Source organism: Lutra lutra, chromosome 16 (genome assembly GCF_902655055.1).
Source record: "Lutra lutra chromosome 16, mLutLut1.2, whole genome shotgun sequence".
In the NCBI taxonomy this organism is placed as follows: Eukaryota; Metazoa; Chordata; class Mammalia; order Carnivora; family Mustelidae; genus Lutra; species Lutra lutra.
The window spans coordinates 7,524,636-7,536,693 of record NC_062293.1 but is presented as its reverse complement, the minus strand read 5'-3'; the positions used below and the strand labels follow the sequence as shown (position 1 = coordinate 7,536,693).

Below are 12,058 nucleotides of genomic sequence, written 5' to 3'. Positions count from 1 at the left end.
ACGGGAAGAGGCGGGCTCGGAGTGGGGCGGAGCAACTGGGAGCTTCTGGGAGAGAGGACCTCAGGAGAGGCGGCCTAAGTTTTTGCCTGTTCGCAGCCTACCGGGGAACGGCATAGAAATCCAGCCAGGTTTGAATTAACTTAAATTATGGCATCATAATACGAAACAAGTATTTGAGTTAGGCCCCTTTGTGGTAACAGTTTTTTAAAACACAGCTGAGCAGCATCAGGCAGTGGCGCAGACGGCCTGCGGCGGGTGCCTGCCCGGGAGTTGGGAAGCCGCTCGAGGGGCTGCGCCGGGGGGCTTGTCGCAGGGGCTTCCGGAACTTCCTCGCCTGGCGAGGTGAGGATGCTGGTCTGGGTCAGTTGCGGCCAGTCGTGCTGTGTCCGGTGGATCACGCCGTGTGTCAAGAGATTGGGGAGTGTTTCCCGGGAGGAGAGGAAGTTGATCGGATGGCCAGCCATGAGGGTGGGGGGAGCTTTCCGGGGCGGCAGGACGAGCCCCCTTCAGCATCCGCGCGGTTCCGGAGTCTCCGGTTGGGGCTGCTGGGGAGGAGGGCCCCGCCCACTCAGCGGGAAGCTGCGGCTCCGCTTCCGGAAAAAGTGCGGGAACCGGGAGGAGGGCTGGCCGGGTACCGCGGCCGGGCGGGGTAGGGGTTGAGGGAGGCGTTTGGCAGGAGTCCCACGGGCCCTGCGCCCGGGAGGCGGGCGCGGCCTTAACTGTTTGCTTCCCGGAGCCCCGAGGGGACCTGCCCTGCCGATAACGCGGTTAGATTGTATTTGGCCCAGTGCCGCCCCACAGCCATTCGCTGGGTGTGCTAACGAGTTACGTTTCTGATTGTGTGTCGCGCAGGCTGACAATTCAAACCGAGTTTGTGCTGCCGGACTCGGGGACTGCGATCGTGAGGCATGGAGAGCCGGGAGAAACAGTCCCCAAGTTAGCATCCTTCTGGAAGAGGCTCCAGTCAGTAAGTAGCCACCCACCCAGGATGAGACGTTACCACGTGAGGGTGCAGGATCTTTCCAGTAGGTTTAAGGGTAGTGGAGGAATGTAGAGGCAGACACGTCCAAGAGATCCCTAGCCCCTTCCAGAGTTATCAGTCCAAGGCCCGTGGACTGGCTTCAGTTGTGGGTATTTACTTTGATTATATTGTCAAGGGGTTTACCTCCAAAGTAAGAAAAATTGAAGCTCTTTGGCTGGAAACAGTTTTGTTTTGCCTGAGTTTATATAGGATTCTAAATGGATTGGCCCGGATTCCGTGTATCTGTTTTGTGTAAATGGTTTTAGTCTCCGTGTTCAGAAGGTTTTCACAGCCATAGTCATCTGTGATAATAGCGTTTGCATGTTTATGTCCAGAAAAGGAGTCCATTCAACAACTATTATGTGACAGGCTTAGTGCTCAAAGAGGTACAAATGATACATGGTATTGTTTTTTTCCATGTTTTTGCGTGGTATGAATATCACAAAGATTTCATGCTGAATGAATTTGCCGGTTGTCCGTTGTACTGCAAACTGTAAATTAAAAATGAGGACTGTGTCCCCACCACGTGTATATATCATTTGTGCATTGTAAACACTTTTACATAAACGTGTATGTGTGTATACATATGTTACTAATACGGTGTTAGAGCTTCGTTTCTCATGCTGAAATGATGGAAGGTCTAATATTTTCTTTTTTTTTTTTTTTAAGATTTTATTTATTTATTTGTCAGAGAGAGAGAGGGAGAGAGAGCAAGCACAGGCAGACAGAATGGCAGGCAGAGGTAGAGGGAGAAGCAGGCTCCCCGATGAGCAAGGAGCCCGTTGTGGGACTCGATCCCAGGACGCTGGGATCATGACCTGAGCCGAAGGCAGCTGCTTAACCAACTGAGCCACCCAGGCGTCCCAGATCTAATATTTTCTTGTTGCACTGTGGTAGATCTTCCGTATACCACTTCGAACACCATGATTCTAAGCAGCAGCCTTCAGATCGTGGCCTGAGTTTTTACTCTTCGCCATTCTTTCCTTAAATGATGTGTTTAAGGGATTTTAACTGTTTCTTTACACTCAGGTAGTAACCAGTTGACTTGCTATAACCTTAAACAGCAAACATTTTAATCTGATTGGTATTTTGAAGATTTTATTTATTTATTTAAGGCGGGAGAGAGAGCACAAGCAGGGGGAGGGCCAGAGGGAGAAGCAGACTCCCTGCTAAGTAAGGAGCCGCACATGGGACTGTATCCCAGGATCCTGGGATCATGACCTGAGCTGAAGGCAGATGCTTAACCGACTGAGCCACCCAGGCGCCTCTCTGACCTGTATTTTGTACAACTTTTTCTTCCATTAATTTAACCATTAATATATTAGATTTAAGTCTTTTGACTTTCCTCATCTACTAATTAGGGTTGTGGAAAACCACTTTGGTTGTTTTACCAACAGTTGATTCTTGGAAGACTTTAAGAAATGTAAAATGCCAAACAGAAGTGAAGCCAACGATATTTATCTTAAAAGCAACCATGTTTTCTGTTTTCTACCTCTGTAAGGAAAAGAATAAGTCAAAACACATTTTTTAAAACTTCCTTCAACCTAGGTCCTTCCAAATGAAAGGTACACACGTAAATGAAATGTTAGTGATTTGCCAGCTATGTGCCCCTCATAATCTCCCATTTGCGTTTTTCAGGAATAGGAGAGCGATACTCACCCAGGATGGAAGTGTGTCCTCACTGTAAAAAGCCATTTAAACGATTAAAATCCCACTTGCCGTATTGTAAGATGATAGGACCGAATGTACCTGCTGATCAGAAAGCTTGTCAGTCCAAGCCAGCTCCACACGCTAAAAAAATGAAAGGGCCGATCGCCGACTTAAATAACACTAAAGAGAAAAAGTTGGAGATGGCGAGTAAGAAGAGAAATACCAACTTGGTAAAGGACAGACCGGAACAGGCTACGAAGTCTTTTCCACCCCTGGCTGTTGGTTTGGAAAGATCAAGTAATACAAAGGCAAATAAAGACGTCCAGAATCAAGGTCAGTGCTCTATCAAAACACTAAAAAATACTGAACCAAAGATAACTTTCCAGGGAGAAGCGAAGGGTCGGTTTCACGCATCAGAGACCACCACTCCTAGGAGGGAACTTGCCAAATATTTGCCTACATCAGGGGAAGGTAGAAGTAACCTTTCAGAAACTGAAACATCTTTACCTCTTGGCCCAGTAGAACCTTCTTCATCAGATCAAGATAGAAAATACTCTTCTGCCTTACCCAATGATGTACAGATCACTTCTACTAATTTCAGATTGGACAAAATTGATCCCCTAAGATGGAAGCTTCTAGTAAATTTACCAGATAAACCTCATCACAGTTCTCCCCTGAATCTCAGTTACGGGGTTGAAGGAGTAAGAACATCATTGTCAAACAACGAGAGACAGTCTAAGGCCAGGGACCACCTCTCAGAAGTCTCTTCTGATGTTAGAGACTCTGAGACTCAAGAAAAGAACATGGAATCACAATTTTTAAATTTTAAAGTTAGCCTAGTAGGTGACATCCAAGTCAGGGAGAACCAGGGAAAAGGACTGTACCTTGGAACAGAGGCACACAGCAGCAGAGGAAATGCAGAGAAAAGTGTATCTGTAGCAGAAATCCCGGAATGGGCTTCTGTGATGGGTGATGCAAAGAACATCAGTAGTGATGATTCAGCCACAGAGAATAAAGGTTCACATGAAGGTCCCAGTTCAAATTTGTTCATTCCAAGAGAGACGGCCTGCAGTGAGCTGCTTTCTGTGTCACAGCCACATAATCAAAGCCTTGCTTCTCTGGCTGTCAGATTTTTCCAAGAAGAGAAAGCAGGAGCCTGCCGTCCTCACGGAGTCCTTGATGTGGAGGCGTTGACAGAGAGTGGTGAAGGAGCTTCTCTGCAGCCCAGCTCTGGCCATGGGCCCCCAGTGTCACACCTCGGCTGCCAGCAAACCTTACATTCAGTCCTGCCTCACGCCTCTTACAGCCCCTTCCGTCAGATTGGCATTGCTGATAGGAAGACCCTTTCAAGCTCCCTGGGCCTGGAGTGGTTTCCAGAGCTCTATCCTGGTTATCTTGGACTAGGAGTATTGCCAGGGAAGCCCCAGTATTGGAATGCAATGGCCCAAAATCCTCAGCCCACCAGTCCCCAGGGGGAGAGACTCTCAAAAGGTAAACATGCGCATTTTCACGGGCCATCCAGCCCATCCATACAGCTCTGTGCCTTTTGAATTAATAAGGTTCAGAATACTCCTGTTTTTGCTCATTTGACTTTTTTACCTAGGCACTCCAGTATACCAGACTTACAGTTGTTCAGAAAACTTCAATTCTGGCTCCAGAATTAGTACCAGTGGTTTACCATTCTCCCTTACCCTCCACGCAGAGTTGAAGGTCGGACTAGGCCAGGTCTAGGCCAGGTCAGCCAGTGACATTGATCACTTGCATTTCCGCAGCAGGAGGGGGCAGGGGCGTGGCCGGGGGATGTTGGGCAGCTGTTCAAGCGGTCTTGAGAGATCCAGTAAGGAGTCCTGGAAAGAAACGGACAGGCTGTGAGGCCATCTCCTCAGAAGCCCTCCGGAAGCTCCTTGCCAGTGCCTAGAATGAGTCAAGTCAGAAAGTCCCTGGAATTTCAGGGAATCCTCCCTTTTCTCCTGCACAACTTGACCTTCAGTTATTGGACGATCTCTAGTTAACGATACATAAAGTTTCCTCATTTTCCTCACCAGGAAGCTTTAGATTTTTCTCTTTTAAGGTTTTCTAGAAGCACATTAGTTTAATGTAGCATTTAGATCTCGTGTGTGTGTAGCATTTACTAGTACTTTTAGCTTCAACAGGAGACCTGTAGCAACTCGGAATAGCTTTGCACCTGAAAAACTTGTAACATCTCTTCTTAAAAGGGACATATTTTCTCTCTCTGGTATATTTTATAAATTATTATATATTCACTAAACCCCAAGTCATCTGGTCTGACAACAAGCATTTTTTTTTTTCCTAATATGGTAATGAAGTCTTTCTAAAGCTGTCAAAACAGAAGTGTAGTGGCTGGACAGTGTTGCTAGCTACAGGTACATCGTCGACTGCTTTAGTGGTTACTGGTTTTCCTACAAACAGACCTAACCTCTAGGCCCTCTTTACAGACTTCTAGTCCGTCTCAAGGTCAAAGTTGAGGCCCTCAGCCCTTTCCCCATGCTGACCTAGAATTACTATTAACCTCTGTGTTGCTTGTTTTCAGAGCGCTTCCATCTATTATTTCAGCGTCTGCGCGCTGAGAGGGGGCAGTGATTTCTCTGTGTTTGGCAGGTGAAGAAACAGGCAGAGAGGAGAATTGATTGGTTCAAGGTCATGTTGCCAGTCGATGGTAAAGCAGCAGGTAGAACAGTCTCTTCAGACCACATTTCGCCCTTTCCACTAAACCGCCTTGCGGAAAGTGCACCGTAACTAGAAACACAGGTGGTTGTCAGATCTCTGCTTCTCTGTGGTTTGCGGTGGCCCGTGCGAATCTCTCTGGCAAGCAGGACTTAGTTATTTCCTGTACTACCTTTGATAGTGCTGAAGAGTGTCTCTGATACAGGCACTTTTCATTTCAGAGGAAAAAGGGAGGGGACTAATGTTGGTCAGGGGATGACTGTATCAGACACCGCCTGGTATGTTGCATTATGACCTCATTCAGCCCTCATGATGACTCAGATGACTGTCGCTAAAGGCACTGTCCCACTTCCTTTATCGGTGAGGAATCTGAGCCCCCGAAGTGTCAAGTGACGTATCCATGTTCACACAGTGAGTGGAGGTCAAAGAGAGAATCCAAAGTAGGCTCCGTGCTGAAATCAAGAGTCAGACGCTTAACCCACTGAGCTGCCCAGGCACCCAGGTTCTAAGTGCTTCTGTTCTCTTTCAGTGGTCACAGTCTGCAGTACTGGGCATAGCTCAGACTGATCGTTCTGAGGACACCACAGAGTCAGTGTTAGGATCCGTAATCAAAGGATTACGCATCGCCTCTTTGTAAGATGGCCCTGAACGGTCAGTTTGATTCTCGATGCTTGGCGCGAAATAAAGCTTTGCTTGACCTTCGCTTTGTATCAGTCTTGCTTCTTTGATTACGGACCCTAACATCGGGGTTCAGTAAGTCGGGAACGAGAATTAGGCTTATGGAACTCGACGGCATTAGGAGCGTCTCGTGAGGTTTAATGAGAAGGATTTTCACAGACTTACTACCCAAAAAGTAGTTCTCCCAGCATTAGCCAAAGTAGATTTTAGAAGTTCAGGATTTAAATCCCTGGAGACTCCGCAAATACAAGGGTCTTAAGAGCCCTCAGCAATGGAATCGGCTTCCTTTTTTCAAAGGAAAGCTTGGTGCGTGCTTAGCCAGGGATGCTTGGCTGAGCCATGGCTGAATTCAGGTGCCTGGGCTCTCAGGACTCCAGCTGAAGAGATCGAGGTCTTTGGGTCCCACATCTGTACAACTGACAGTTGGACCTCATCCCCAGAGACTGATCCTGAAATAAGGTCTAAGAATCCTGTTTTCAAACAGTGTTTCTGCAGAGCAGGCAACCTTTAAAGTACCCTTGGTATTGGGAGGCTGCCAGAGCGGGGAGCCTCAGACCCAGCACAGGGGATGGGGTGTGGATGGATGGGGGGAGGGGAGGGAGTGGTTTGGAAAAAACACCGTTCATTGAACTACAGAAAGCAAAACTTGGCTGGTGGGGATAGCAGAAGGTAAAATGAGGAAACCTGGGGCGCCTGGATAGCTCAGTCAGTTAAGCGTCTGCCTTCCGCTCTGGTCATGATCCCAGGGTCCTGGGATCGAGCCCTGCATCGGGCTGCTTACTCCACGGGGAGCCTGCCTCCCCCTTTCCCTCTGCCTGCTGCCCCTCCTGCCTGTGTTTCCTGTCTAATGAGTAAATAAAAGAATTTTTATTTTTAGAAAAGAATGAGGAGACCTTACAGGACCATGGGTTTGAGGGTTTTTTGATTATATTATTAAAATTTATTTATTTTAGAGAGTCTCAAGCTGAGTGCAGAGCCCCATGCAGAGCTTGATCCCACAACCCTAAGATCACAACCTGAGCCAAAACCGAGACTCTGACGCTTAACCGACTGCGCTCCCCAGGTGCCCTGGGTCATGGGTTTTGTTTGTTTTTTTTTTAAAGATCACAAGTAGGCAGAGAGAGAGAGAGGGAAGCAGGCTCCCCCCTGAGCAGAGTGCCCGATGCGGGGCTTGATCCCAGGACCCTGAGATCATGACCTGAGCCGAAGGCAGAGGCTTAACCCACTGAGCCACCCAGGCGCCCCTGGGTCATGGGTTTTTAAAGGCCATTCTCTCATCATCCAGTAGCATTGCCCTGGTGAGATGTTTGAGACAGGGCATATGTGGGGAAGCAGCTGAGCAGGGCAGGAGTAGCACAAGCCAGGATGAGGTCAGCTGGTAGCCAGAGGAGGCCATGGGAGGGGAGGTTTTACAATAGCCAGAGAGGCATGAGAGGTGAGGCAGTCACATTTCTGGAGTTCCAGCCAGGCCGGAGGGGTGATAGGAAGTGTTAGAGGTACACAAGGTAGGGACGGCTCCAGCATTTCTAGGAGAGAGCGGAGCTATTGTCGCTAGGTTTGGGATGTAAGGATGTCAGCACTGGCAGGTCGAGGACAACATCTAGAGGCGATGGCCTTGGGTGTTAGCAGTTCCTGGGCCCGCAACCCAGCCAAAAGGGATGGAGATCAGAGTTCAGGGTCCCTGAGTAGCAGGAAGGATGACACTGGAGACGGTCTAACGGGACTTCTGTGGGTTCTGAGCTGGCCTCTCCCGGGCCCTGGGCTCTTTTATACCCACTGTGAACGCTTAATGAAGGTGGCTGCTGGTTGGAGAAGGAACAGTCGGTGGGGGGCCACCCCTGTTCTGCCACGGCAGGGGAAGTGGTTCTACCATTGGAGTTAACACGAAAGTGTCTCTTCCCATCTTTTCCAAGAATGGGTCATGTCATCCTTTACTTTAAGGATTTTTAGTCTTCACCTTGCAAAATAATTATTTTGGTGTAACTTCTTGGAAGCCAGTATGGCTTTTCTCCTTGTTCCTTAACGTAACAAGTATTTGGATAGCATTTTTACATCCATAGCAACTTTTACCTCATCTGCTAAACTTGTCGAAAATATTTGCTTCATTTATCCTTTATCCCAATGAACCCCACCAAGACCAGAGGACCAGCAACAGTAGAGATTCCCTGCCTGTCATTAAACAGAAAAACAGGTGCTGGAAAGCTGTAAATAGGTAGCCTTACAGCCTTCTTTCTGGTTCTACATTTTTCGTTCAACAGAAGTGAGAAATGGCTGGTGAGTAATAGCAGTGGGCGAATAGGGCACACGTGTTGATTCTAGTACATTGAGTGACAGGGAGCAGTAGGCCCTGTAATAGTAGAAAGTTCTGTTCAGATGTTTGGCAACGGTGGGAAATGTAGACCGTTCATTGCACGGAGCACGTGTACTGGACCCGCTGCGCAGTCCGCTCATCAGATCCAAAACGTCTGCGGGTCCTGATCCCCAGGGGCTGCAGCCTGGCCCTGGGAGGCGTGGGCACGGAGTGTCGGGAAGGAGCCTGAATCCTGGTGAACGATCACAGTGCCTTCTGTTTGGAACCGTAGTTCCTTTGTGGCAAAGAAGCTCGACCGCTCTCAGGAGTTTGGAGCCCCCGACCAGACTTGCATCCTCCAACTTGTCTCTGATGCGGCTCTTGGGAGCTGTCCAGAAAGGTGAGCTGGAGTCACGGTCTGCTGGGTTGTGTTGCTGGTTCCAGGCATTTGGAGAAGTTTCTCTTCCTGTGGCCATGGCTGGTACAGCAGGGCGAAGGGAAAGAGATGAAGAGACGAGTGCGTAGGCTTCCTTCTCTCCTCTTGGTCGGTTTCTGCCCCAGAAGTGGACAGAATCGAGAGCAGCAAACCTGGCAGAGTGGCAGCTGCCACTTACGGATTAGAGTTGGTTTCTGTACTGTCCCCCCACCCCCCCGTCACCTACCCTCATCTCTCCCTTGCCCACCTTGATCGTCCCAGAGCCAGGAGGACCCTGCGCCTCGAGTGAACCAGTCGTAGTAATCTCTCCACTCAAGATTTCGACCGAACTCTCAAAGCAGCAGTAACTAAATGTATTAAAATTGAAGGTCTTCCAGATTTGAGCCTTTTCATCTGTTTAAAAAATTACCTCTGGTGGGGTTGGGGGGGAGATATGTAAATGCTGTGCATTACAAGCCCCACGCCCATGCTGACCGGGAGAACTTGAGTAATTGGCAGGTCGCCGCCCCTGGTTGCCGTTCACCATAGCAACCGACGTGTTTCTTTTTAAATAGGCTGGGTCAGGTGCAGTACCACGGTGAGAAGCGGCGTCGGGGGCATCACCATGCTCTTTACCGGCTACTTTGTCCTGTGGTGCGGCTGGAGCTTCAGGCATCTGAGTAAGCTTTTTTGATATTTTGAACTGAAATCACAGGTCACGTCCCATTACGGGACCTCCGGGGGGCTTGGCGGGGGGGGGGGGGGGGGGGGGTCCTGGGAATTGCTTTTTAATGATTGTGCTGCTTTATCTGACATACCCTCGTGAGTGAGCCACTGCCTGCGGCTCTAGGGTTCTTTTTTTATTAAAGGTTATGGTTAAAATGAACTTTATAAGATTTGACTAGAATTGACATAATTGCACCTGTGCTCTAGGGACGTGAGGTGGCTAGAGATCGGGTGGTCTTGTGCTCTCTCCTCTGAAAGTCGTTTGCTTGCCAGATCAGCACCCGTCTTCATTCCTGCCTTAGAACTTCTTTTTATCGTTGAAACGGAACAGCTCTATGCCCCCAAGAGCGAGGGAGAAACAATACAGCTCTCACTCATGTGTCTGAGGGTCTCAGAAACCTTAAACATTACCTTCACCGTGTAAAACAAAACCATCCTTCTAGGTGGGGCTTCAGCTTGCGCCAGATCTTACCAGGAGGAAGAGTGTCTGAACTTCATTTCTCTTTTAGTCCCAAGATGACTTATCTCATTTTTTTAAAGTCCTGCTTTATAAAAATATGTTTTCATAGTTAAAATGTTTAAAAGAAAGTATGTAAAAGAATATCCAAAAAAGCCCAGTATTTTTCCACAATTAAAAAAAGCCCATGGGACGCCTGGGTGGCTCAGTTGGTTGGACGACTGCCTTCGGCTCAGGTCATGATCCCGGAGTCGCGGGATCGAGTCCCGCATCGGGCTCCCAGCTCCATGGGGAGTCTGCTTCTCCCTCTGACCTTCTCCTCACTCATGCTCTCTCTCACTGTCTCTCTCTCTCAAATAAATAAATAAAATCTTTAAAAAAAAAAAAAAAAGCCCAGATGCTTTCTGAAAACTTCTGGCGTAAAGGTACAAGACAGCCATTAATAACAGTATAATTCACAAATGCTTAATAGGACTTGGGGTGCCTGCTGGCTCCGTTGGTAGACCATGTGACTCTTGATCCCGAGGTTGTGAGTTCAAGCGCCACTTTGGGCATGGAGCCTACTTTAAAAAGGGGAGGGGGCTTGACTCTAATTGGATTTTTTGACTGATTGGGTGTCTAGTAAGTGGGAGAGCAGATCAAGCAGCAGAAACAGGACTGCGGTAAATTCCTGCACACCGCTGGTGGGGCACTGCTAGATGTGCAGTCCGCCAGTCCGTTGATTACGAAGAGGAGTTCCTTTCTCATCAGCTCTGTGTACATGGAGACTCCAAGACACCTCACTTACACTTCTTTCTCAGGGACAAGCCCCCCCTTAAAGGCTTACCTGTCTGAAAGGGCTCAGGTGGTTGATACCTGAGGTTTGTTTTTCACATCTTTGAAGAAAGTGAAGCAGAAATTTCTGATTGCCCCTAAGACTTTATTTCTGAATCTGTAAAACAAAAGGGGAATGGAATGATCTGCACACGCAGGAGACAGACCATCTTTAGAAGTGGCTTCTTGGCAGGGGGACTGGGTGGCTCAGTGGGTTAAAGCTTCTGCCTTCAGCTCTGGTCATGATCTCAGGGTCCTGGGATCAAGTCCCGCATTGGGCTCTGTGCTCAGCCAGGAGCCTGCCTCCCCCTTTCTCTCTGCCTGCCTCTCTGCCTACTTGTGATCTGTCAAATAAATAAATAAAATCTTTTAAAAAATAAAAGAAAAAGAAGTGGCCTCTTGGGTCCTTATGCTTCTCTCTATTTATCCAAAGAGCTGCAGCGCTGGCGGAAGTGGTGACCAGGACATAGGATGGAAGCCTGGAGCCCGCAGGGGGCGTACACTGGGACACCAGCAGTGAACATTTAACCATTGAAGATGGTTTGGGGGAGAGGGAGTGAAAAGAATAAAATTATTGGAATCTAAAATGGTTACAGAGGAAGTCCGTTTTTTGACTGTGGACAGGCCTGGTTCTGGGTGAACATTTCCCAGTAGTCTGAGTCGTTGAGGTCAGCGGACACCTGCCGATTGAGGTCGAGCCCAACTCCGAGTGACTGAGGGAATATACTTCATAGCTCCCGCTTACACGAGTACTGTGAGTCTGGTTTGTGAGGCCAGATTTACTACTCATACCTGCAGATATCCTCACAAGTTCATTTGCACCGCCTGCCCCAGTCCTGCGTGTGACGTGGCGGATGCAAGGCTTCCTCCCGCAAGACCAGAGATTCTTTTCCAAACTGGAAATGCAGACGCGTGAGCCTGAGCTGCCAGAAGCCAGCGTCCTGCAGACGTGAGGCACGAGTAACTGCTCTTCACAAAGCCGAGAAAAAGAAGTCAGGAATGCTCGTAGCTTGCTGAGCCGTGTTAAACAGCCTCCTTGATTTGGTCTCCCAAAACGATGCTCCGCACCTTCCACGGGCCTGGCAGGAGCTCTCCTTGGGTGAGCAACAGTGCTTAGGTTTTGCTTCCGGTTCAGCAGCGGGCAGAGAATCCATACATTCCCTCCCTCCCATTCCCGTCCCTCCCGTGGAGGCGTTTCTGGGATGGCCAGGCTCCGCTCCACCTGTGAGAAGACTTGCAAGGAGAGGCCCGTTCTGGAAGCCCAGAAATCCTCAAGGGCCCGCCCCATTACCCCGGCGTCAGCTACCGGAGTTGAGGCCTGAG

General features: G+C 48.9%; 1 protein-coding gene across 6 annotated transcripts; it reads left to right on the top strand.

Annotated features, from left to right (window-relative positions):
• Positions 1-25: 25 nt before the first annotated feature.
• Positions 26-11,322, top strand: C16H17orf80 (chromosome 16 C17orf80 homolog). Of its 6 annotated transcripts, none has more exons than XM_047706306.1 (6): positions 26-128; positions 853-967; positions 2,660-4,162; positions 8,617-8,724; positions 9,315-9,419; positions 11,169-11,322. In XM_047706306.1, the coding sequence occupies exons 3-6, from the start codon at positions 2,686-2,688 to the stop codon at positions 11,192-11,194; spliced, it is 1,716 nt and encodes a 571-aa protein (XP_047562262.1). In that variant the 5' UTR covers positions 26-128; positions 853-967; positions 2,660-2,685; the 3' UTR covers positions 11,195-11,322. The 6 variants fall into 6 exon arrangements, with proteins under 6 accessions (XP_047562262.1, XP_047562261.1, XP_047562259.1 ...); XM_047706305.1 differs by lacking the exon at positions 26-128 and adding an exon at positions 193-342; XM_047706303.1 differs by lacking the exon at positions 26-128 and adding an exon at positions 265-360.
• The last annotated feature ends 736 nt before the right edge of the window (positions 11,323-12,058 follow it).

Excerpts from the sequence above, each read along its gene's own strand:
- C16H17orf80 (XM_047706302.1), top strand. The coding sequence starts at position 349 with ATGCTGGTCTGGGTCAGTTGCGGCCAGTCGTGCTGTGTCCGGTGGATC. Across the intron at positions 968-2,659 it reads TCTGGAAGAGGCTCCAGTCA|GAATAGGAGAGCGATACTCA; the intron begins GTAAGTAGCCAC and ends TGCGTTTTTCAG. Across the intron at positions 4,163-8,616 it reads GGGGGAGAGACTCTCAAAAG|TTCCTTTGTGGCAAAGAAGC; the intron begins GTAAACATGCGC and ends TTGGAACCGTAG.